The sequence below is a fragment of the Drosophila eugracilis genome, unplaced genomic scaffold (genome assembly GCF_018153835.1).
Source record: "Drosophila eugracilis isolate 14026-0451.02 unplaced genomic scaffold, ASM1815383v1 contig_649, whole genome shotgun sequence".
NCBI classification, from domain to species: Eukaryota; Metazoa; Arthropoda; class Insecta; order Diptera; family Drosophilidae; genus Drosophila; species Drosophila eugracilis.
This window is the reverse complement of record NW_024573535.1, coordinates 2,220,693-2,244,302: the sequence shown is the minus strand read 5'-3', so window position 1 is coordinate 2,244,302 and position 23,610 is coordinate 2,220,693. Positions and strand designations below refer to the sequence as shown.

The following is a 23,610-nucleotide window of genomic DNA, read 5'->3' as shown; positions in this document are numbered from 1 at the left end:
AATAAAAATTATTAATAATATCTTTTTCCTGTTGCGGATCTTCGAAGTTTGCAGCGCTGGCATTTCACTTTCCTCGAGTCTCAGACTGAAAAAGACAGCTAAGGCGCGTGGATGCCGGCTAGCTTTAAAAAACTTACAACCTAACAGAGATTTAACATCCCGGCTTAAAACTATCGATTCTTTTGGTTCGGCGTTGCCAGATGCCGCGGAAGCAGTTCAATACCCATCGCAATGGTCCCCATTTTATGCACTAATTATTAGCATACATCAGCAATATCTTCTCCTCAACCTTAATCCCAATCTGTTGTACTCATTTAGAAAACCCAACAGATTACGGTCACTTAATCTGGCTGACAAGATTTTTAGGCCAAATAGATTTATTTTACTCGCCGAACACGATTATGAAATCAAAGGAAAAAGTATAATAATTATCAGGAGAAAATCAATTTAAGTTCATCAAAAGACCAAGTCAAAATCTGCAATCAATGCTGAAAAATGTGAAATCATCTTTGACCCCATTTGAGACTCCCCGGCCTCATTAACCCTTGTCAGCCGACCGCCTGGATCGAATCGACCTTGACCCCTCAGAACCGCCCGGTATTTTAATTTTCCGTTTTCCATTTTCCATTTCGCCCGTTCGCATTTTCATAAATCCAGCTTCAGCGCTCCTTAGCCCCATTACCAATTAGTCCGAATGCCATCGCTGCCAAGGTCAATGGCCCGGACTGGATGGCCAGAAACGGGATAAGGATCGGGATAGGGAAGGGGAACGAGGATGGGGTTAGGGATAAGGACGTAATGGCGGCCGACAGGGAGTCCTGCTCCATGGCCATTAGGCGTGCGCTGCAGGCTTAATTAATCATGGCTAAGTGAGTCCGGGACGCAAAAAAAAAACTATTAGACATAAATGTGATTTTCCGTTGCTTTTTCGTTTATCGCTTTCTTTGCGTTTTCCTATCCAGTCTGCTTTTGTCAGCGTTTCCGGCTAGTTGCTATGCACTGAGAAAAATCAACTGGAGTTAATTTAATCCCTTTCCAAATATATAAACATTTATTTTAAAATTATAAGCTACACCCTTTTTAATTTTCAGTGCTTATATGTATTTAAAATATTTTTAATTTGATTTAATATTCATGTTAGAACAAAATTGTTTAGCCTGTAGAAGGCAGTGGAGGACAGCGCACAAATTACTTAAAGATAGATAGAGCGACCGGATGAGGTGAAGGATGTGGCTGGAGTCAAGGGGCGGTGGGCGGTGGACGGAGGTCGGAGGTCGGGGCAACGACGCGTTATTTCCGTTTCCGGTCCAGCATTCAACACTCGCATCGAGGCGCATTGAGTGATGAAGTTTCAGAGGCTTCTGCCCCTGTCCCTTACCCTAACCCTGTCTTTCCTCCACGCCACGCCCCTGTGACTCTGGCCCCAAAGCCGGCCCCTTTTGGCCTGGCCTATTCCCCAGCATAATCATTTTTTTGTTATCCTCTTTGGCTATCGCCACCTTTTCCCCCTTTTTTGCACCCAGCGTCGTTGGTCGGGCCAAGTGATAAAATGTTTTATGTGCTCGAGTGTCTGATAACAATAAATAACGCCATCAGGACGAAAAAGGACCCGAAAGGGGGTGTCGCTTGGCATGTAAACAAATTGGTGTTGAAGGCATTTAGCCCTTTGTTGGGCCGGAGTTCTGTGGCCAGTCGGTTTGTTTAGGCCTCGCAGCTCGACCCCATCGCTTGATGAATTGTAATCAGCCTTAAATTGGCAACAAGGCCAAGGACAAGAGGGCCAAAAGGGCTTGTCGTATTAATCATCGAACTTTGAATGGCCCGAAACTGATTTGATTAGTTGGCAAAATATGTTTGAACAGCCCACGCAACAGTTTGGGCCAAAAATCGATTTTCGTTCGATGATTAAAACTGGAAAAGTGGGGGGCTAAAAACGATGCTAACAATTTTATAATGCCAGCGGATATGGGAGACACAAAAGTGGCCATTTTGACATTTGATCTCAAAGGATATTTGTAAATGAAAAATAAATAATTCGATTTAGTGAATTTACTTTGATAATAGTATTTGGATAGTAATCAAATTCAGAGAGTTTAAACTAATTAAAACGGTATTTATAACGTCTCCGGGCTGCTGTTTTAATTTCTGCAACAACATTTGCATATCCGATGTCTGTGCATAATTAAAGCGGAAGGACAAACAAATAATTTCATATTAATTTATTAGCATTTTCATTAGGGCCGCACTTAAATTGCTTTGATTTTTTCCATTATTTTTTACGCCACTCCGAACTCAATAAACGCATAATTGAATAATTATGAACAGCGAAAAAAGATTTAATGAGGGGCCATGAATTATGCAGGAGGCTCTGATGTTTTATGGCTCTTCCTGTATAGTAAAGATCTGGCTAGATTTGCAAATACATATATATAGGAGTAACATATACTTATATATATTGGCTGCCTGAGGCATGATTTTCCAAGGCGAAAATCCCAAAAACAATAAAAGCTCACACACGGTCATTTTTAATTTGGTTATGCATCGCTTCGTTTTCAGCTTTTTGAAACGTGAAAATGGAAAAAATGGCGAAATGGGGAAATGGGAAAACGAGAAAATGTGTGTGAAATGGACAAATGAAAACGCGGGGCGGAAAACGCACACCGAACGCTTTTAATTATGTTGATTTTTCGCTGATTTAATTTTTACCTGCGTTCGTTAAGTTTGCAGCACAAACCAAATGGAATTTAATTTAATCCTTTCGCCCAAAAAAAACACCTCCTTTTTGTGTTTTTTGTTTCTCTTTTTTTTTTTTGTTTAAACTGACCGACCAGCAAAGGCAACCGAAAGGCAAACGAGGGGAAAAAGGAAAGCCAAATTATAAAAGCGCTTTGGCCAACGAATTTTTCCAGCTCCCCCGGAAAAAATACTTCAAAAGCGTCTATTCAAATGCCAAACGCTGATAACGGAAATGGCGGGCGGCGCTAGGAACGGGGAAAGAGGTTATTTCAGGGCACGTTTTGGTTAATGTTACACCATTTTGGTTTAATTACTTTTTGGCTTTTGAACTGCAAGAACTGCACTCCTTTTTTCGCCCACTCCCTCAGCCACTTTCAAACAGCTTAATTAAACACGGCGAACTGGAGCCGGACTCTCTACATTCCCGATCTCGGGCGATTGTTCGCCGATAATTTAATAATTGCATCGGGCTGATAAGCCGATTCGGCAGCATTATGCAGCTTCAACCGCATTTGAGCACATTATTTACCTAGCGAGTTTGGCTTTTGATTTCATTTTGGTCGCCTGCATAATCCGCATTATATGTTAAGTTCTTAAATTTTCACTTTTCGTATTAAAGCGATTCGCACCCAGAACTTCCTGTTTTTACAAATATTTAAAAATAAAGAATTTAAAGCAGGAATGCTCGTCGATGTTCGTCTTGCTGCAGAACATTAACTAACCCAAATACAAGAAAGCGCGCCATGTTTAGTGATGCTTTTCTGTTGGTTTGCAGCTCTGCACTGAGAGAAAGAAATCACCTAATTTTTGCTAACCTATTCATCATCACTCATTTTAACACTCACGTCGATGGTCCACTGAAAAATAAACTCTAAAGTATAAATACCTAGTAAATTCCAGTGAATGATCGAAGAAAAAAACATGAACAAAATGTATTGCAGTTGGCGACGGAATGAGGCGGAAAGAGGTAACCGAAAAATTGTTGGCGGAATAACAAGGAGTTCGAGGATGATCGAAGAAGAAACACGAACAGTTAGCGACGGAATAAGACGGGAAGGGGAAAATGAAAAATGGTTGGTGGAATAGGAAGGAGTTCGAGTGTGATCCAGGAAGAAACAAAAATAAAATGTATCGCAGTCGGCGACGGAATGATGTGGAACGTGCAAAACGAAAAATTGTTGGTGGATTAGCAAGGAGTTCCAGGATGATCGAAGAAGAAACAAGAACAGTTAGCGACGGAATGAGGCGAGAAGGGGAAAATGAAAATTTTTTGCTGGAATAGCGAAGCGAGCACTCAAAGCTTATGGGAAAGCCCATACGGAGAAAGCCCATACAGGAGCTACAAGCTTATTTCGTGCAGGAACAAACCAAAATTTAAATTTGACACCGATACTAAACTAGCAGAGATATCAAAAAAATTTAAACGCAGTAATGTTAAGAATGTCGCATATTATTAAAATAATAACAAAAGTTTACTAATTTAAAAAAACAAAAGCAAAATAGGGCAATTCTGACGCACAAGCTTATTTCGTGCAAGCACTTTAACGGTAAATAACTCTAAACTACGACTTTTAAATCCATTTTTAAACCCGTTCCTCGTAGAATAAAAAGGTATTCTAGTTTCGTTCGAAAAGTATGTAACAGGTAGAAGGAAGCGTTTCCGACCCTATAAAGTATAGATGTATATTCTTGATCAGGATCAATAGCGAAGTCGATTATGCCACGTCCGTCTGTCCGTATGAACGCTGAGATCTCAGGAACTATAAAAGATACAAAGTTGAGATTAACTATGAAAATTCTTGAGGTCCCTACGCAGCGCAAGTTTATTTCCGCATCATGCCACGCCCACTCTAAAGCCCACGAAAACTAAAATCGCTGAAATCTCAGGAACTATTACAGCTAGAAAGCTTGAGAGCTTGAAATTCAGTACGTATAATCTTTAGATGCCAGCGCATCTTATAGTGGTACTATTATCCGGCCACACCCACCCTTACGCCCATTAAGCTCAAAAGAGCTTATCTCGGTAACTATAAGAGATAGAAAGTTCGGATTAAGCATGTAGATTTTTTTGATGCTCCAAATGTGAATCAAGCCACGCCCACTCTAACGCCCACAACACCCGAAAAACCAAAAATGCAAAAATTTTGGAAACTATAAGAGCTACAAAGTTGTGCTTAAGAATACGTATTAAAGAGATGCCACTGCAGCATGCCACGGTTTCATCCGGCCACGCCCACTCTAACGCCCACAAACCGCGGACAACTGTGGCGTCTATAATATTATTATGAATGCCTTTGTTTGACCTTGTATAACTTATTTCTGTTAATATCTATGCCTTATTGGGAGAATGACATAAAATTCCGGTGGAAACCACAAACAAAATTGGTCGAGTCCTTTACAAATAGTTTAAAAGTCGTCAAGAAACATAATGGAGGTCAAACCAATTATTAAAATTAGGAATTAAGAAAGTTACAGTAGCTTTTACAGCTCGCACGAAATAAGCTTGTGGCTCAGAATTGCCTTATTTTTTAGATTTTGTATGAAAAGTTCTTTTGTTTTTTAAATTAGTAAAAACTTTTGTTATTATTTTATTAAAATATGCGACATTCTTAACATTACTGCGTTTAAATTTTTTTGATATCTCTGCTAGTTTAGTAGCGGTGTCAAATTTAAATTTTGGTTTATTCTTGCACGAAATAAGCTTGGAGCCACTGTATATAGAGCGCATTTACAAAAACAAATGAGCACTCAGAGCATAGGCGCTGAGCACGCTTGATTTAAAGTATACAAATTACATGTACGTATAATGGGGTATTACTTTAGCTGATATTAATTCAACTTGCAACACATTTAAATATATACACATCGTTCTCTTTATTAGTTATAAATTGCCATACAAAACATCTGACAGATCCTATAAGGATTCGGCCATGACATATACACCTATACACATACATATATATATTTACTCGTACATAGCTAGATTGGTCTTAAATTTCACGCGCACAGTACATTTGTATTAAAGCTCTAGGGGATTACATTGAGGGGGCAAGGGAAGGACTCTTAATGGCTAAACAGAACACCCGGAAGTAAGTGAATTATTGTACCGCCTCGGGGGCGCAAACTTATCACATCTTATCACAAAAAACTGGTCTATCTATTACGAAAAGAAATCGAAAGTGGGATATAAATGTACAGGCTTGTATCTGATATATCATGTTCATTACTAAATAATATTATTAAGCATTCACTTTAAAGCTAACAACATTGCAAGCCCAATTCTCGATTCGAGGGAAAAACCTTTACCGTGCCAACTTTCAATGATTAAATAAAGTATTTCATTATTTTATGTGATAATTATGTCCAATATTTGTATGAATAAATTGTCTAGAAATATACAGTTGTGCTCAAAAAAAAAGGTTAAGTGATTTAAGCTGGCCACCGAAAATATTGCAAACTGGCTTAATAACTTTGTGGAACAGAGTAAAAAGAATGTTATTTCTGATAGGTCCCAGCAGTTCTTTTGAAAATGCAAGTTTTAAATAAGTAATATTTTCGGTCTCTGCTAAAAACACTCAAGTAATAGATATTTTAAAGTTAATTATAACTTGAAATGAATTTCATATTGCACAGCTTCGATTGCTTTTTGTCTTTAAAACGTTTTCGTTAAAATTTTTAACACTCTACTACTTATTTTGGAACACTCTACAAAGACATTGCGTTCGGCTTAACTTTTGAAAGGTCACAGATAAAAGCCTTTATTACATTAAAAACGCAAGGCGGTTTGAATTTAGTCGTTTTTGGTTTGAAAATGAGGACGTGGCCGAGTCGTTCAGGTTCTCGTCTCCTCGTAGCCACAGTGAATATACCCAGTTTCCAGGGAGCCGCCGACCGCAGCCGACTTGCTAGGCAGATCCTTCCTAACATTCTGCTGCTGATCCTTGTGGACGCTATTCACGCCATTCGTGCCATTCGTGCCATTCGTCTCGCAACTATCGAGGATTCGCTCGAAAACGGTCTCGAAACGACAGCGACTTAGCGAAAAGCGAGCCACATCCACGCACAGATCTCGAAGGATGGCAAAGAGTTCCGAGAGGAGCGGAGCATCGCCCAGGGTACCGGGTGATCGGATCCTTACAAGGAATCTCAAACTGTGCGCATAATGCTGCAAATCCCGCGTACCCGGCAATCGTTGACTCAAGCTCCTTGATAACAACGCCTGCTGGGCGGGGCCGCAGAAACAGGTGACGGCATAGTAGCCACCATGCTCCGACTTAAGTCGTTCCGGACTATCGCTGGCAACGACCTGACCCGCTCGGAGCACCGCCACCCTTTGGCACAGATGCTCGATCTCTGAGACCGAATGGGAGGTCAGCACCACAGCTCGACGAGCCAGTAGCAGTTGCTCAATGGTGGCGTAGACCATGTCGCGGGTGACGGGATCCATGTCGCTCGTCGGTTCGTCCATCAAAACAGTTGGCGTGCAGCCACAACACGTCACAGCCACCGTAAGCTTTCGCCTGTTGCCGCCACTCAGGTTCTTTACCTGGATGTCCTTGTAGGGCCGCAGTTCGTACGTGTCCAGCACGCGGTCCAAAAACTGATCCAGATCGCGAATGCCACGCAGGCGTCCGTAGAAGCGGATACACTCGCTCGTCGTGAGCAGCGGGTCCAGCGGATTGCTCTGCGGGCAATACGAGACGCCAGGCTGGAAAACCAAGTTCAAGTTAGAATATAAGAATATACATTTTAAAATTATTTATTCCATGCTATCAAATATAAAAAACATTTGCCATTTGTTAAGAAGTTAAATATTAAAATGTTTAATTATTGTTTTCCAGACGCTTGATGTTCTCTCTTAATAAACATCCTTCATAGAAAAGCGCTCCCTTAAAGTTAATAAGAAAAACTCACCTGCTCGAAGTATATGCTTCCCACGTTGGGCTGTAGCTGCCCGGTGAGCAGCTTGAAGATGGTGGACTTGCCGGCCCCATTCTTGCCCAGCAATCCGAAGCACTCGCCCCTCTGGACACTAAAGTGGACCTGGCGTACCGCATAACGGCCTCGACGATAGGCCAGCCAGAGATTCTCCGCCCGCACCGCCTCACCGGCAGATACACAGCTCTTGAAGATGCTCTGGATATTGACCAGCTTCAGCTGGCCCAGTTTGTCAAGTTCCCGGCGATAGGTGCAGTCCAGCATTCGTTCCACACGCTGCCACAAGCGCCGCAGCAGGTGCCATTCGATGAGGACGTTGAGTATCAAGGCGGCCACGCCCACCAGCAACAGGGCAGTGAAATGGCGTCCGAGCAGGTCACTGGCCAGAGGATGCTTATAGGAGTCAATGTCGTAGCGACGGAACACCAAAGCCACCATGTAATTTTTGCACAACTCCAAGAAGCCATCGCCCAGGGCATGAATGGGAAAGATGAGGAAGGCCTGGTTGAGGGCGTGGCGCCAACTATCCCACGCTGGACCATCGCCCACTACGCCCAGGATGAGAATTATGCCCATGGTGACCAGCGGAATGATGAGGTTGGCACAGAAGATCGACACAATGGCAATGCTGGAGTCGCTGAAGATCTTCTCGGCAACATGGACAGCCGGAACACAGGCAAAGCTATGGAATAAATGCAATATAAATATTAGTTGCCAGGCCATCGTCCTCGTTAGGACTCACCTAAAGGCTAGCGACAGTCCAATGATGCCCACCAACTGCTGGCGGTCCACAAAGACAGGCATTCCAAACATCAGCACCACGGCCAGACACACAATCAGTCCCAGGACCATCACCAAGTAATCCCAGACAAAGGCCACCAGCCAATAGGTAACAGCACTCACTCCGCACAACCTCTGCTGCAGTTTCTCCCCATTGACACGTTCGTTAACTAGGTAAACGGATCCGGCGGCCACCACCAAGCCAAAAGCTATCAGCAGGATAAAGACCATGGATCCGTCACCCGCCTGACGGAGGATAGAACTGGTACTTAGTTCGGCATAGCCCAATTTCCATGGTTCGTTCAGCGTAAGAATATTGTACTCCGAGTCGTTCAAAGTGGTGCGTAGTAGCTCCGAGTTGAGATCGTTTAGCCAGGCCACCATGGAGTGGTAGCCCTTATTGTTGTACCAGACAGTAGCGCCGGAGCCATTTAGTCCATAGCCGCCGTATCGCCGTTCGCGGTACTCGTCCCAAGAGTTCAGGACCCAATCGTAAGCCTTTTCGGAGCCGTTGAACTCCATGCACTCGCCCAGTTCTTCGCAAGAGGTTCTTAGCTGAGGATACATCTTCTCGGAGAAGCTTGTAGCCTTCTCCTGCGACAAGAACTGAGCAGATTTCGGATACAGCGACCGACTCAAAGGCAGGACAGTGTCGAAGTCATCCTCCAGACGATAGCTGACGAACCACATGGCGCACAGCTCGAAAAGAGCTGGGAGCAGGAGGACATAGAGCAGAAGACGGTAGTTACGGGACAGGTGCTTGAGTCGCTTGCCCATCAGGAGACGGAACTGCTGGCATCCAGTTGGTGGTTCATCGGTAATCATTGCAGGCCCTGCAACCACTCCACTCCGATCGCTGGCAGATCGTCGGGGCGCTGTCTCCTCGCCATTCCTGTTCAACTGCTCGAACTCCTGCTCCAAGCTAGAGCTACTGGTGAGTTCAACATCACTAATGCTGCCAGCTGCCTCTTGGGATTGCAGCAGTTCGAGGAATTCGACGGCTCCTGGTGTTAGATGCTCTGCATAGCTGGCACTGATAGTCAGGCTGTGAGGATGATCCGCCACTCCCGAGTGCAGCACCTGACTATGGGGCAGGAGCTGCTGTGCCTTCTGGACAATGAAGGTCACTCCAGTGGCATCGGCACAACGCATTCGAATGCTGTAGTTGGAGGTGCACAGATGCTGCAGGGAATCGCGGCTGTGCTGGGCGATAATGCGTCCCTAGAATTGTATGAACACAAGATGAAGATGATCATATCAATAAAATACCAGAAGAAAGTGAAAAAAGTTCAAAAACAATATGGGGTCAATTCAAGAACAATATTCTAAAATTGTAAATATCATTGTTGAAAACTTAGTTTTGATCGTTTTCTGATTGAATCTCAAAAACCGTTCGAAATTGAAGCTGGGATGTTTAAGTTTCACCTAAAAGTTTAGTTAAAGGTCCTAATGGGACGTACAAAATTCTTCTCTCACTATTTTCGATAGCTTTAATATACCAAATCGATATCATATATAACAAGAAGACTCGCTATAGTCGAGTGCCGCGATTATAAGATACCCGTTACTGTTTTACACAAAATTCCCCAAGCGCCACCTATTGTCGGAGAAAGCATGACGAGTAACTGATAGTGACTGCTCATGTGAGGCCTTATAAACTTAAATTCTTCATAAGTAGCGAAATAATGTTCCGATTTGAAAAATCTTTGGTAAATGGATAGATATTAACAGAAATAAGTTACACAAGGTCAAACGAAGGCATTTAAAATAATTATAGACGCCACAGTTTTCCGCGGTTTGTGGGCGTTAGAGTGGGCGTGGCCGGTTGAAAACTAGGGGCAAGTTGCAGTGGCATCTTTTAAATACGTATTCTTAAGCACAACTTTCTAGCTCTTATAGTTCCCGAAATTTTCGCATTTTTGATTTTTGTGATTTGTGGGCGTTAGAGTAAGCGTAGCAGGATGCGGAAAGAAACTTGCGCTGCGTATGGACCTCAAAAATCTTCATGCTTAATCTCAACTTCCTAACTCTTATTGTTCCTGGGATCTCAGCGTTCGTACGGACGGACGTACGGACAAACGGACGGACAAGGCTCAATCGACTCCGTATTGATCCTGATCAAGAATATATATACTTTATAGGGCCCGAAACGATTCCTTTTATATGTTACATATTTTTCAACGAATATAGTATACCCTTTAACTCTACGAGTAACGGGTATAAAAATGTGGCAACTCTGTACGGTCATATGAAAGTATGAATGAAGGTCTTATTAGTTAAATATTTAGACAAGAAGGATCACTATAGTCGATTACCGCGACAGATACCCATTACTCTATTAGCCAATTTCAAAATAATTTTCTTAACAAAACTAAAATGACTAAAATGGCCGTTTTGTGGGCGTTAAAGTAGATAATTTCAGATGATTAAACAACCTTGAGCTGCGCAGACATGCTTATTCCAAATTTTTTACGTCATTAAGGACTCGAAATTCCTCCGTTCATAGGAAAAGACTAACAAGCGGAAGGGCAGACTCTCATTGGTAAGTCGTCAGGGCGATCCTGATTAAGAATAGATAAATATATGTACATTCATAAATATGTACATAGTAACCAAATGTAACCAAACTGTATGTTAGGAAAGCTTTCCTCTACTTCTAAGATACTTTTCAACGATTCTACAAGTAATCGGTGAAACAACAGTCAACCTAATTCTAACAGCTTATTCACAAATTATAAAATCTTATGGTTATCATATCCAATACTTACATTTCTCATTATCACCAACGAGTCACTCAGATACTTGGCTTCGTCCAGAAAGTGGGTGGCAAAGATGACGGCCCTCCCCTGACGTAGTCGCTCGATTAGTTGCCAGATGTCCTTCCTGGCCTTGGCATCTACGCCGTTGCAGGGCTCATCCAGGATGACTACACTGGGTGAGGCAATAAAGGCGATGGCCACGCACAGGCGTCGTCGGTAGCCACCAGAGAGCTGCCATGAGGGATAGGACTCGTGCTGGCCGAAGTTAAGACTCTGCAGTGTTCGTGCCACCTCCGAGCGGATCTCTTCGGCACCACCACTCTCGCCTGGCGGCATTTTGATCTGGGCATACAGTTGCAAGTGCTCACGGGCCGTCAACGTGGGTATAAGGATATTGTCCTGCCAACAGACGCCCACCTGGTGCTCTCCAGCCAACAAGACCTTGCCGCTGCTCTGCCGAATTTGCCCGGTAAGCAGCTTGATCACCGTGCTCTTTCCAGCTCCATTTCGGCCCAGAAGACAGCTCACCTGGTTGCGGGCAAAGTCCAGGCTCAAGTTCGAAACGGCGCACTTGCTGCCATAAAGTTTGGTTACATTAACCAGCGAGGCGCCCAGCTTGTCGTCCAACTGCGAACGACTGACCTTCACAAAGCTATAGTTATCTGGAAAATCGGAAAATTGTTAGATTAAAATTGATATTAACCCGTAAACTGCTTACTCCTCTTGAAACGCTGATAGGCCAGGCCAATGACCGCATATAGCAGGAAGTCGAGAAGGAACATGAGTAGCGCCATGGCGCACTCGCTCCTCGCAGGGCCAACCTGGATGAGGTGGCCCAGGGTCAGACCCTCTTGCTGAAGCTCCATGCGCATCAGCTCGCCCCAGCCTTTGGCAAAGGCCGTGGTGAAGGAAAGATCCACTAGGAAGCTCTCGAACACACTCAACTTGGCATCGAACATCAACACAATGATAAAGGGACACAGGCTGATGAAGAACAATAGAGCCGAGGCCACTGCACCAATGTTCGCGGAATTGAAGAAGTTGGAGCACATGTAACTGTGGGTTAGGTTAAAGATTTAGACCACTCATATGTGGTGTAATAATCAAAGTACCCACCAGAATGAAATCAAACAAACGCCGAAGCACAGGCAGTAGAACATCATGAAAACCCAATTGGTATAGCCCAGGATGCCGCCACTGTAGAGAACCGCGCTGATCAGCACGAAGATCGCACTGAGCTCCATAAAACTCATAAGAGCCCAGGCCACCAGCTCGGAATGTGCCTTCAGACCCATCGATCGCATCAACTATGGATGATGATGGTAATAATTTGATCTTAAATCTCCTTAATATATAGTGTCTTTTTAAACTTATTGGTAATCCTTATTAAACTGATTAAAAGTCATTACTTGAAATCTGTCTGAATATTTTCCGACGTATCAGTTAAATGAGAGGAAACTATATATTCCTTATATTATGTCATCGTATCAGCGAAACACAATTAACATCATAATAACACTTTCAGCTCACCATGCTATTTCGGCTCTCCCTCATCCAGATCCGCTCCCTCACACAAAGGGCCACAAAGACCACCAGACCGAGTAGATAGGCCACCTGAACACCCTGGGCCAAGTACAAACCACGTTTAAATCTAAAAATAAAAACAGTGTTAAAATTAAGAAAACAGGAAAGTAAGTGCCACTTACACATCGTTAACAAAGGCGGGATAGGGAAACTGTTTCGTGTAGAACTGCATGTTGTCCACTTCGAATTTGCTCTTCTTACTGGCATCCCCCGATCCACCAAATCCTCCGAGTAAGTCAAACAGACCCTGACGCTTTGTTCGTTTCAGAACATCGTCATCGTTGAGCAGCAGGAGATCGGGCTCACCATTAGCCACTGTTCGTTCTGAAGTGACCTTCTCTTCTTCGGTGGTGACCTCCTCTTCATCCTCTTTAGGTGAAGGAGGAATTGTCGTGGCCTCCTGATCATCCACAGATGGTGGAACCTTTTTAGTGGCCTGTTCTGCGCCGCCTTCTTCTAGACTGAGGTCTAAATCATCGTCATCCTCATCGGAGATGTCATCGTCCACTTGCTTGATACTAAATAGACCACTCAAGGATCGACCACTCTCAGGGTTCTCCTCCTCTGGCGGGAAGCCAGCCTCTTCACGTTTGCTCTTGATAATTCCCAGGTCCACCATCTGCTTCAGCTGAACGAAACCACGATGATACTTAAGATCAATGACCATACTGTCGGCTGGTCCCGGGAACCAGAACCTATTCCGATTCTCAAAAGTCGGTTGCGTATTATCCGTATCCATGTGCAGGCGGTAGGATGACTGTTTGAGAGCCACATCCTCCAGATTCAGGGCGGCCAAAAACATCTTGTTCTGATTCAGTTCGTAGGCTCTCCTTTGCAGTTCCTCCACGCTTTCAACGGCCTCGAAGCGATCTGCCGACACACAATCCATCAGATCCGCCACAGTGGTAAGAATGTCATATATCAATTGGTTCGTGCGAATATATTGGAACACCCGCTCGATTTCTTCGATATCGAAGTCATCGCCAACCAAACTTTTCACCAGCGGGGATTTGGCCAGCTTGAGTAGGCTGTCAAAAGCCTCCTGGAACGTGGTATTTGTGTGCAGTTTGGTGAGAATAGTGGCTGCTGCTCGGGAAAGTTGTTTCAGCTTGTCCAGTTCCTCAAAGGAGGCATTACTCTGCGATGGAAAATTACATATTAAAGGTTGCCGTAAGGGGTTTCCTTGTCTAAGAACATACAAACTTCATCACGCTTTCAGTAACAGCATTTGCGGGGGTGTAGAGAATCCTTCCTTGGATTATAGGCTTGATGGTATTCCAGGTGAGCTTGCCTTGGTTCGTGGAAGTTACATCCCGGTACAGGCGTTTGCAGTATTTGGCTAGGATTATGAATAGTTAGTAATATACAATATAAGTAGGATAAACTGTTGTGGGGTCTAGGCATTTATTTATAGATTCCCCGAATCATAGTTTATCATAGAAGCAATGTTAGCCACAGCCCTAGAAGTATCAGAGACCCATCAAGCACTTTTAACCCAAACTTAAGAGATAGGAAAGCCAATTATAGTCAGATTGAGAAAGCTTTTAAAACATAAAGATCTGTAAAAAGATCATGCTCACTTGGCCTCCAGTCCGTGGGGAGATTTTCGGATCGACGACGACGACGGTCTGGAGGCAGAGCAAGGTTGGAAATTTGCAGTTTCTGGGAATTTGATGGATGGGTTCCCCATCTATAGCGGGTTAAACTTACTTGGCATGGCATCGAGCTCCGCGTCGTTGGTCTGGCTAAAGTCCTCAGACTCTAGGATTTCATTGACCAGGGGTATAGTATCGGTGTTAGGAAACGGATGACCACACAACAGAACTCCCAGCTTAACGAAGGTCTCGCGATCTACCAGAGGAATCAGTTGGGGATTATCAAGGGGGTTATCAGGGGTTTAATTTTGAACATACTCGAAAACAGATGCTTAATGTCGAAACTGTAGTTCATCCGTCGTTCGATTTCGGGCACCAGGGATATAATTTCACTTATGTTACCTTTAACAGAAAGAAGAAAGAGTTGTAAATGAATAACACTTGGATTACATTAGGTCACCTTCAAAAAGTTAAAGTTATTCCACTTAGAAAGCGGGTCTCAAGAAGCTAGTTATCAGCTCGTTAAGAAGGGATCACGGTTACCTCTAATTGCACTTTATGATTAGCTGACTTTGGTTGCCACTTACATATGTGGTATAATCATGAGGCACTACTACTTACTTCGTATAATGTCGAGTCTATCACTGGTGATCAATGTGGTTATGGCCGACACAAAGTTGGCCTTCTCGGCGAGCTCCACAACGGCCTTGTGGAGCCGGTCATCAGTCACGAAGGCGTTGACGACGTCAATTACAGAGTGCAGGCTAGAATAGAAGGGTTAGTAGCTAGTAACTGCTTAAGTTAGGAGGAGAAGATGATCTTACGGTGCCTCCTTCCAATGTGAGTACTCCTCGTAAGGATGGGACGGCTGGCAGCGGTTCTCAATACTGCAGATGTAGGAGAAGGCGGCAGGAACGACCTGGTTCTTGGTGGGCAGTAGTCGAGTGGGATACTGGCAGGCCTCCATATCCTCGGATCCGTACTTCAGACGGATCAAGTAGAGCAGCATGAAGATCATCACTGGCCAGGCAAACAGGACCAGGCTGAGGCCCTTCTGGCGCCATCGCACTAGCAAATCCTTGCGCAACAGCTCCCGGACCTCGCGACCATTCAGGTGCATCCTCATGTCGGCTGACCTCTCCGTTTCCTTTCACAATTCCCACTGGCGATCGCTGTTTCGACTCGATCACTCGGGCATTTTCGTCGTCTAAACAGAGAAAATCAAAAGCACTGTCAATTTTCAACATACTTCCTCATATCCAGCTATAATCCAAAAACATATCAAAAATTAAAACCAAATTCAAACTGAAATAAAGAAGACCCTTTCACCGGAATGTAAAGGTGACAAGTGAAAGTACTTCGTTGATAAATAATCAAAGGCACATTTAGTTTGTAAATTTATAAAAAATTTACAACAAATATTTATGAAGAAAATCTAAACTTTTCTTGAGGTTAAGCTAATACTAATAACTATCAACTATAACATTGTAAAACCAACCAGCTTTGGTGATATTCCCCCCCTCCATTTGGCGGCGGAAGAGAGTCGGGTGTTAATTGCGGAGACAGATGGGATCGCATCTCTACGGATATCGCTTCCCCAACATAATTAACCCCTGTTTGCTTTGTTAAACGCCTTAACGCCGTTTGCCGCGCTGCTAATTCAGGCTGCTTAGTGGTTCGCCTTGTCGGCAAAAATGTTTCCCGGTGGCAATCGAAGAGCCCCTTAACCCTCTTCAGCACCCGATGCCGGTGAATTCCATTTGTTGACAATTATTTTAAAAGCGTGCTTTTGTAATTTCAATTAAATTATTCAGCTGATAGCTCTGAGTCACTGACTGGCCAACCAGGCAAAACAGCTATGCTGACAGTCAATCAGTTAAAACACAACTGTGGAGACTAAGTAAAAGTTAGTAATTTCCGTTGTTTTAGGCATATAAGGATTGAGGATAATCTTAAATAGGCATGTCTATACTGAGAAGAATGTGCTTATTTATGAAAATTAAAAGCATAGCTCATTGGGTACCTTTCACATCCTACATTCTTCAATTCTTAATCAAAAATCTATACATCATCAACCCTACATTGAAATATATGAATAGAGATATACAGCCCTGCCTCGTTGAGATCACGATTCAAATCGTAATTTTGGGTCACCTTTCTGCAAGCCATAACAAACTATGATCAAACCATTATCTTCAAAATCAAACTCCAATTTTTAAAGTTATGGAATAATGGTAATCATCTAATCAGTCTCCAAAAATCTCAACTAAACTTCCTTAGTATTTTTTACAGAATTAATTTGCGTGCTTAAGAGGTGCCAATGTGCCCCGTCCAAGGTTTAGGCCCTCGTAAAACTGCAAGATCGTCCAAAGAGTTATGGCCCGAACAGGAGCTTGACGTGGCCGAGGTGAAGGTGCTCGAGATTGTAATGGAGTTATGGCGCCCAGCTGTCCATTTGAGTCAAGTTGAGTTGAGCTGATGAAAGATGAGCCGCGTCCATTACCCACCAGGCAATTGGCTGGACGATTTATGACCCGGACAATGTCGAACTTCGCAAAACCAGTTACAAATCAAATAGACGCACAGCCAGGCAATAAAAGAGCGTTTATTCTTGATTTTTTGTTTGGTATGCAAAGCTCGGCCTGTGACTTTTGATGAACGCCACCCGCTGATCTTGCCAAGATGCCAATCAACTCCGTCTCGATTGAATGTGTATGTACATTCTGTATATATATCTATCTATATAGTTATGTACGTATTACGCGCCGGTGTGAGCACTCTGACTTATGACTTTTGCCTGGGGACTTCAATCAAAGTGGGAAAATCTCGAGGGGCGAGACAAAAGAATATTAAGACGTGTGGAAATATAAACAGAAACTGAAATCTGGCTCAGGGTACTTTGACTTTTAATAAGCTGGCTAGCACATTGCTAGAACTTGCTTTGGCTATTAAGACATCAATAAAACATACAGCCTCATCACCCTGAGAGTGAAATAATCTAAGCAATATATATGCAAAGATCTTTCAAAAATACTTTCTAAACCGTAATAACAACTTTTCAAGGCAGTTCTGGGCAAACACAAAAAATCGCGATGCTCCAATTATTTTTTGCAATCTATCTATTAATCTTGCAGTCATTATCTCCTCTGAGTTAATCATCACAACAAACTAATCTATTCTATGTCGAAAATCCTGATTTATTATTGGTCATTATGTTTAAATCCACTCGATTAAGTTGAACTAAAGTCATTATGTTCCTTGGCAATACTCTAAAAATACTCAATTCTCATCAGCAAGTGGAAATTTCTTTATTCTTACTAAAAGAATCCTTTACATATTAAACTAATTTAATTACATTAGAATACCTTTAAAAGTTAAATTGCAAAAGAGTAATAGTTTCAATTGGCTAGTGCCATTTGAAGACAAAACCTAAAGCTAATAACTTATTTTTGGTTAATTATAGTAATGCCCTGATTAAGTATGTATCTTAAATAGTTCAACAACAATACCAATAAAGAGTTTTCGCAATAAGTTTAACAATTAAATTAGTTTCTAAACACACCAATTGAGAAGCCAGGCCGACCGGCAACTCGTTTGGCAAAGCCTATGGAACCAGATTTAGCAAACTACCAGATTTAGTTCCAGTTCCAAATCCACTTTCAGTCGCATTTGCTGATTAGTCAATGGCCTGTAGCATAATGTTGCAGTCGAGCCAATGTCATCACCAGCGGGGATTATCTAATACTTGATTGATCCCCGGCTAATGTTGCGTGAACCGATCGCTCCAGTTTCCCGCCGCTGGAAAACTGGGCCATACTATATACTCGTCTATATAGTATAACTGGAGTATATATGGTTATTTGCAAGCGGCTTATCAGCTCCGTTACCGCTTGGCAAATCGCTTGGGAATTTTCAGCTGATAATTGCAAGGTAGCTTGGGCATTATGCAGAGTGAGAAGTGAAGAACTGCAGTGGCTTCAATTAGCAGGTGAATCCACCCACAACTCTGCCGCTCCATTCGAGTTCAAGGAAGATATACGTCGACGGTCTAATGCAAATGTGTTAATGCCTGCGATTCCAGTGGCAATTAGACACTCGCGGCACGTAGGTACTCCCCCTCTTAGTAACCAGTACCAGTACCAGCTACTAACCAGTGGGTATTAAGACTTCACCACCCCACCATCCCGCCCCACAACCAGGCAGTAATAACCAGATGTTTTTCGCGTACTTTTCAGGTACCTGCAAACCGAAACTAATACCCGCTTTTGGGCTAATTAAAATAAAGCGAAAATAAGCTGCGAATCTGATGCAGTTGCAAAACGGGATTTCGTGGCGTTGCCAAGATCCGCCCGCCCCTTTATATCAAAACTCGTTTAGATCACGTTCAGTTACTAAAGATGCAAATGAATTCCTGGAATTACCCCAGCCAGCAGCACTTAATCGAATGCTCGTTCTAAGTCTCCATCGTCATGGAGATGCCTCCTGTCCCCTTTGATTAAAAGGTGTTTTATAACAACGCCAGTATAGACTTGTTACAGGTTTAGACTTGAAATATTCGATTGGGAGCCAGACGGCTAGCATCTTTAATCATCCACCTCGTTGAAAGTCAAAACAAAGAATCTCGAAACTTTATAATTGTAATTCTTTTAATGAATATCTATTTAGTTGTTAGGAAACTTTAACAACTGTTTTTATGAATTACATTCCACAGCTATTTCGATGTGCAAAGTTTATTCCATTTGCCTATGCAACACAGCTGGCCTCTACTGACTGACTGACTGACAGACGCACTAATTCAGGCGGGAACTTGACCCACCTCTCTGAAAACCACTGGCAACTGAGCCAACAGACACAGAAAACAAATTTAACTTCTTCTTGACTAATTGAGAATGTTATTTATTCAATTTGTTCACCTATAAATTCATACTGCACTGCTCATTTTAGCCTACAAACACAACAAACTAATCTAATATATAGAACAAGAATCTAGAATTTCTCCCTGTGCCTCCGAATCGCAATCAGCATTAACATAAAACTCCGCCAGACGACTGCCGACTCGAGTGGATTCTAGCCACAATTTATCATCGATCTATTGGCTATCTCGGATCTCAGCGCGACCTTGACCATGAATCTTCACTAATCGCTAAAACTAGCAAGTAGCGCTAACGAAACGAAATAGTGGTATCAAAGTAAATATAAATAAGGCGAAACTAGTTTGTCGGCTGGTCGTCACCGTGATCCCCTCACCCTTTGAATGGCCGTGTGTAGTGCAGTTTGTTTCGATGATTATCCCACTTAAATTTTACATGAAAATCTTTTAGTACTTATCCCCCCAGCACCGCCCTTTCTAACCAGGCAAGCTGTTTAAGTCGCGTGTGGCTAAGCGTTTAAAATCGCACGCGTTTTGCTGGGTTTATAGTGCAATTTTTGCATCGATTTATTTTAACTGCATTCCATCTCATAAATAAATTTATTTTAATTTTTCGTATTTAATTCACATATTTCCTCGTTTTTTCTTTGTATTTATGGAACAATTTATATGCCAATTTCTTGATTTAATTAAATGTTATTTACCTTAGCTAAATATATTCAAGATTAATTGAGAGCAATGTTTACGTTTTGCTGGACCAACTGTTCTGTGAATTTAAAGGTGTCTTAGTTTTTATCCTATTTATACCTCATTAGCCCAAGAATGAAACGACAAAATTGGCATTACTTCCGCTTGGAAATAGGTAATCGACTTAAAAATACTTCCTCCTTAAAGAAAGAGTAACTTAAAATAAAATAATAATATTGAATTAGATGCAACGGCAGTTTCTCTCCCACTGACAAAAACGCGATTGCCGGCAGTGAAGCGTTTAAAAACGTACGCGTTTTCCTGCTCAGACTTCTGATTTTTCAATTTTAGATTTCAGATAGACAGCTTTCCGATACAACTTCAACTTCAAACTTGGGATCGTGTCGAATCACAATGAATCGAATAACCCGATCAACCGATCAGCGTGAGTCGGCAAGAACCGGCGCAGACTTGGCTATAATTATCTTTCCAGTCGCATGTAGATTCTGGCGCATATTTTATTTATAAAACCCATTCGGCTGGCCATAGGAAATGCTGCTCACTTTTTATTTATTTATTTATTTATACGCCACTATACGGCCACTTGTTGCTTTTTAGCTTTTTAAGCCTGATCAGCAGCCAGCAAGGTCGCTGCTTACATGTGCAAAAACTTGCAATGCAATTAAGTCTGGATAAATAACCAGTCTGATAATAGCACTCAGGGCCTTTGGAAGCGGTATGCTAAAAGATTTTATGGTAATGCCGGCGATAATCGCCAGACGCTCAGAAAACGGAAGGCGAGCTAAGAATTCTAACTAAGCGTCTTGCCAATTTAGTTCTTTATTTAATATCCTGGCTATGCAAGCGAGTCACAAACTATTCTTGGTACTTAATTGCTTTAAGTGCTAAATTTATATCTTATATGGCCAGAATATGTATGTTCTGTCATATCAAAAAATTATAAATGTGCATATATCCAAGTTGTAAATTTAACTTTAACTATGCTACATAATTCTATCTTTATAGTTTATATATAAAATCATTTTATATTCATTATTTTTAAACGTTACCCAACAATTTTTATAAAGTTATCAAATAATGATCTAAGTGCCTCTGAGATGCTAATGCATCTTGAGTTTATTCCTTACCCCCTCTGATTTCACATGGCTAATTGTTAGAAATCTCACACTTCGAGCTTTTCTAACATTTAAACTTTAGATTCGATAGCCGTCGGAAAATCCATGACGAATGCCCTCCAGGGGGGAATTGTCCGTATAACATTCGCGCGTGTTAATTACTTGGATATGCATATTACAGCCATCAAAATATGGCTAAGAACCCTGCTTTCAACACACCAAAACAATACATTTAAGAATTATGTATTTTAAAGTTAAGTAAGTTGTTAATAATAATAAAAGACAGTTTTGGTTTCTTCTACCTGCTCTAAAAAGATGGATTCTTTAAAGCCTTTTTTCTGTGGAATCCACAATCTCGAAATAGTACAAATTTTAAATATTTAATAAATGTGCTTTACAAATTTTCTTTTTTTAACAACTTATTATAATTAAGGGTATTTGTACTTCCTATTATTTTTGTTTTTTCTTTTGCGTTTTCACTTTCATCGCTTGTTGGCGTTGCTTTTGCCACCTCTTTTTGTGCTGCCATTTGGCGTTTAACTACATAAATTTACAACTTTTGTTGTTGTTGTTCGGTTAAATATAGCTTTTCGTATGGACAATTTGTCCAACGTTTTGTTTTGCTCCGCACCTTTTGTTTTGGGCAGCCCTTTTTTCGAACAGCATTACTAACGACAGCAACGTCAAAAAACGTGCCAAGAAACCTCAAAAACCAGAAACGTCAGATACCAAACGAAACCCCAAAACCTACACTGAAAGAAACTGCAATCGACTCGAGTTTCATTCATTTTAAATGCTATGTTTGCTAAGTAAAGATCAGATTTTCAAAATTTTAAAATGTTTTATTGGATGTCTTAGTCTTTGATAAGTATAAAATAGCTAAACTAATCAATTTCGATCGACTTGCGAGATGTTTTAAATTAAATTTTTGTTAAATTTGTTATATTTTAAAGATTTGCAGTACCAACATACAGCTTTGGCGAAAATAATAACACTTTTTAACATAAAAAATGGCAAGAAGTTTGACACAAATAAATTTACATTTATGATTTATAAAATTACAGTTATTATGTTGAAAATATACATATTTCTGCATTGTTTAATAAAAATACAATTATATTTAAATATTTAAAACTTTTTATGTAAAAGTATAGATAAATACAGGGTTATAAAGATTTTCTTTAAGATTCTATTTTATATTTGGTAAAGTCTTTGGTATATATTTTATCTTACATATAGCGGTATATGCATAGATCCTACATATTAGTAAATTACTAATACTGTCCCCTGCCGTATTAACATATCTATTTTTTTAATATGTGATCATTTTTTACAGTGTAACGATATTGAAAGCGACAGCGATTGAAAACAGCTGTTGCTGCTTCGATTTTGCAAGTTGCTGCACTGCCAAAATAAATATTTGGGAAGGTGGTAAAAACAGACTAAAAAAACAAAAGACAAAAACAGAGAACAGGAAAAAATGTTGACTTACTGACCCCTCAAAACGTGTTGTTGTTGTCGCTTCTGCTTCTTGTTCTTCCTCTTCTTCTTTGATTTTTCTTTTGGTCTTTTTCGCTGCCAAAGGTTTTTCGGTCACTGCAATTGTTAACTTCACACACCGTCTTTTGTTTTCGTTTTTTGTTTTCTTTCAGACACTTTAGTCTTCACTTCTTGTGCCGCTTTTCTCGCTGCTGCCCTCTCGTTCGCACAGTTAGCACAGTTAAAAAAAATATCGAAGAAGATTTCGGTTTAGTTCGACTTCTTTTAGTACAAGAAATGCCGCCTGAGACGTCCGCCAACAAAGCTGGCCGCAATTGAACTGAGCTTGACTAAACGCGCTTACGGAAAATTATTTAATTCCGCTCCCAGCTTACCGGCGGCGCCGCCGCTGCTGCCGACGTCAAAGCAACGATCGTCGACGGCGATCGCCAACTTCCAACTTCGTTGTTGTTGCGTGTGGGCGGCAACATGTTGCTCCCGGCTACCAGTCGTCGCACCAGCAACATGTTGCCCTCTTCGTTCATAGGCGTACGCGAGGGGTTCGAACTTGTTTCCATAAGAAAACGTCAGAACTGACTTACGAAACGTGATTCCTAAAACCAACCTTTTTTCTTGATTTTAAAATAAAAGTTCATCCAAAGAAGTCCCAGTTTTATAGTTTTGCTTAATTTAGGATGACATTTAGTAGTACCAAAATCGCGTTCATAATTCCATTTAAATCAAGTTAGGTTAGTTTGAACTTTAATTTACGGTTCGAAAGTTCAACCCCGTCGAAAAAATTCTCCTATACCTCCCTGATCTTAACTGTTCTTTTGTTTCCCGGTGTGCGTGACACGCAGCAAAAGCAGAAATGGATTTAATAAGCCCGTCTTTTCGGGAAGTACTAATTGCAGCCCTGGGCCATCGGACAACTGTACTTATATCCAATGAAATGCCAAAAATACAGACGAGGCCCTTCCCGAAACGCTGGATCCGTGAATTAGTGCCAATTTTGAGAGTCAGTCGGCCGTGTAAAGAGGGCTATA

General features: G+C 41.7%; 1 protein-coding gene across 3 annotated transcripts; it reads right to left on the bottom strand.

The window, feature by feature from the left end:
* Nucleotides 1-5,585: 5,585 nt before the first annotated feature.
* On the bottom strand, nucleotides 5,586-22,970 carry LOC108117710 (ATP-binding cassette sub-family A member 12). 3 transcript variants are annotated; one of them, XM_017230262.2, is made up of 15 exons: nucleotides 22,582-22,970; nucleotides 15,217-15,599; nucleotides 15,014-15,156; nucleotides 14,711-14,794; nucleotides 14,508-14,648; nucleotides 14,378-14,425; nucleotides 13,997-14,136; nucleotides 12,920-13,935; nucleotides 12,744-12,864; nucleotides 12,330-12,520; nucleotides 11,932-12,269; nucleotides 11,223-11,875; nucleotides 8,417-9,675; nucleotides 7,651-8,356; nucleotides 5,586-7,444 (listed from the first exon to the last, which is right to left on the bottom strand). In XM_017230262.2, exons 2-15 carry the CDS (start codon nucleotides 15,516-15,518, stop codon nucleotides 6,569-6,571), a joined length of 6,018 nt encoding a protein of 2,005 aa, XP_017085751.1. In that variant the 5' UTR covers nucleotides 15,519-15,599; nucleotides 22,582-22,970; the 3' UTR covers nucleotides 5,586-6,568. The 3 variants fall into 3 exon arrangements, with proteins under 3 accessions (XP_017085751.1, XP_041675306.1, XP_017085754.1); XM_041819372.1 differs by lacking the exon at nucleotides 14,378-14,425 and having other exon boundaries at nucleotides 22,578-22,969; XM_017230265.2 differs by lacking the exon at nucleotides 14,378-14,425 and having other exon boundaries at nucleotides 22,582-22,969.
* Between the last annotated feature and the right edge of the window lie 640 nt (nucleotides 22,971-23,610).

Excerpts from the sequence above, each read along its gene's own strand:
- LOC108117710 (XM_017230262.2), bottom strand. The coding sequence starts at position 15,518 with ATGAGGATGCACCTGAATGGTCGCGAGGTCCGGGAGCTGTTGCGCAAG. Across the intron at positions 11,876-11,931 it reads CTATCAGCGTTTCAAGAGGA|ATAACTATAGCTTTGTGAAG; the intron begins GTAAGCAGTTTA and ends CCGATTTTCCAG. Across the intron at positions 8,357-8,416 it reads GGACTGTCGCTAGCCTTTAG|CTTTGCCTGTGTTCCGGCTG; the intron begins GTGAGTCCTAAC and ends TTTATTCCATAG.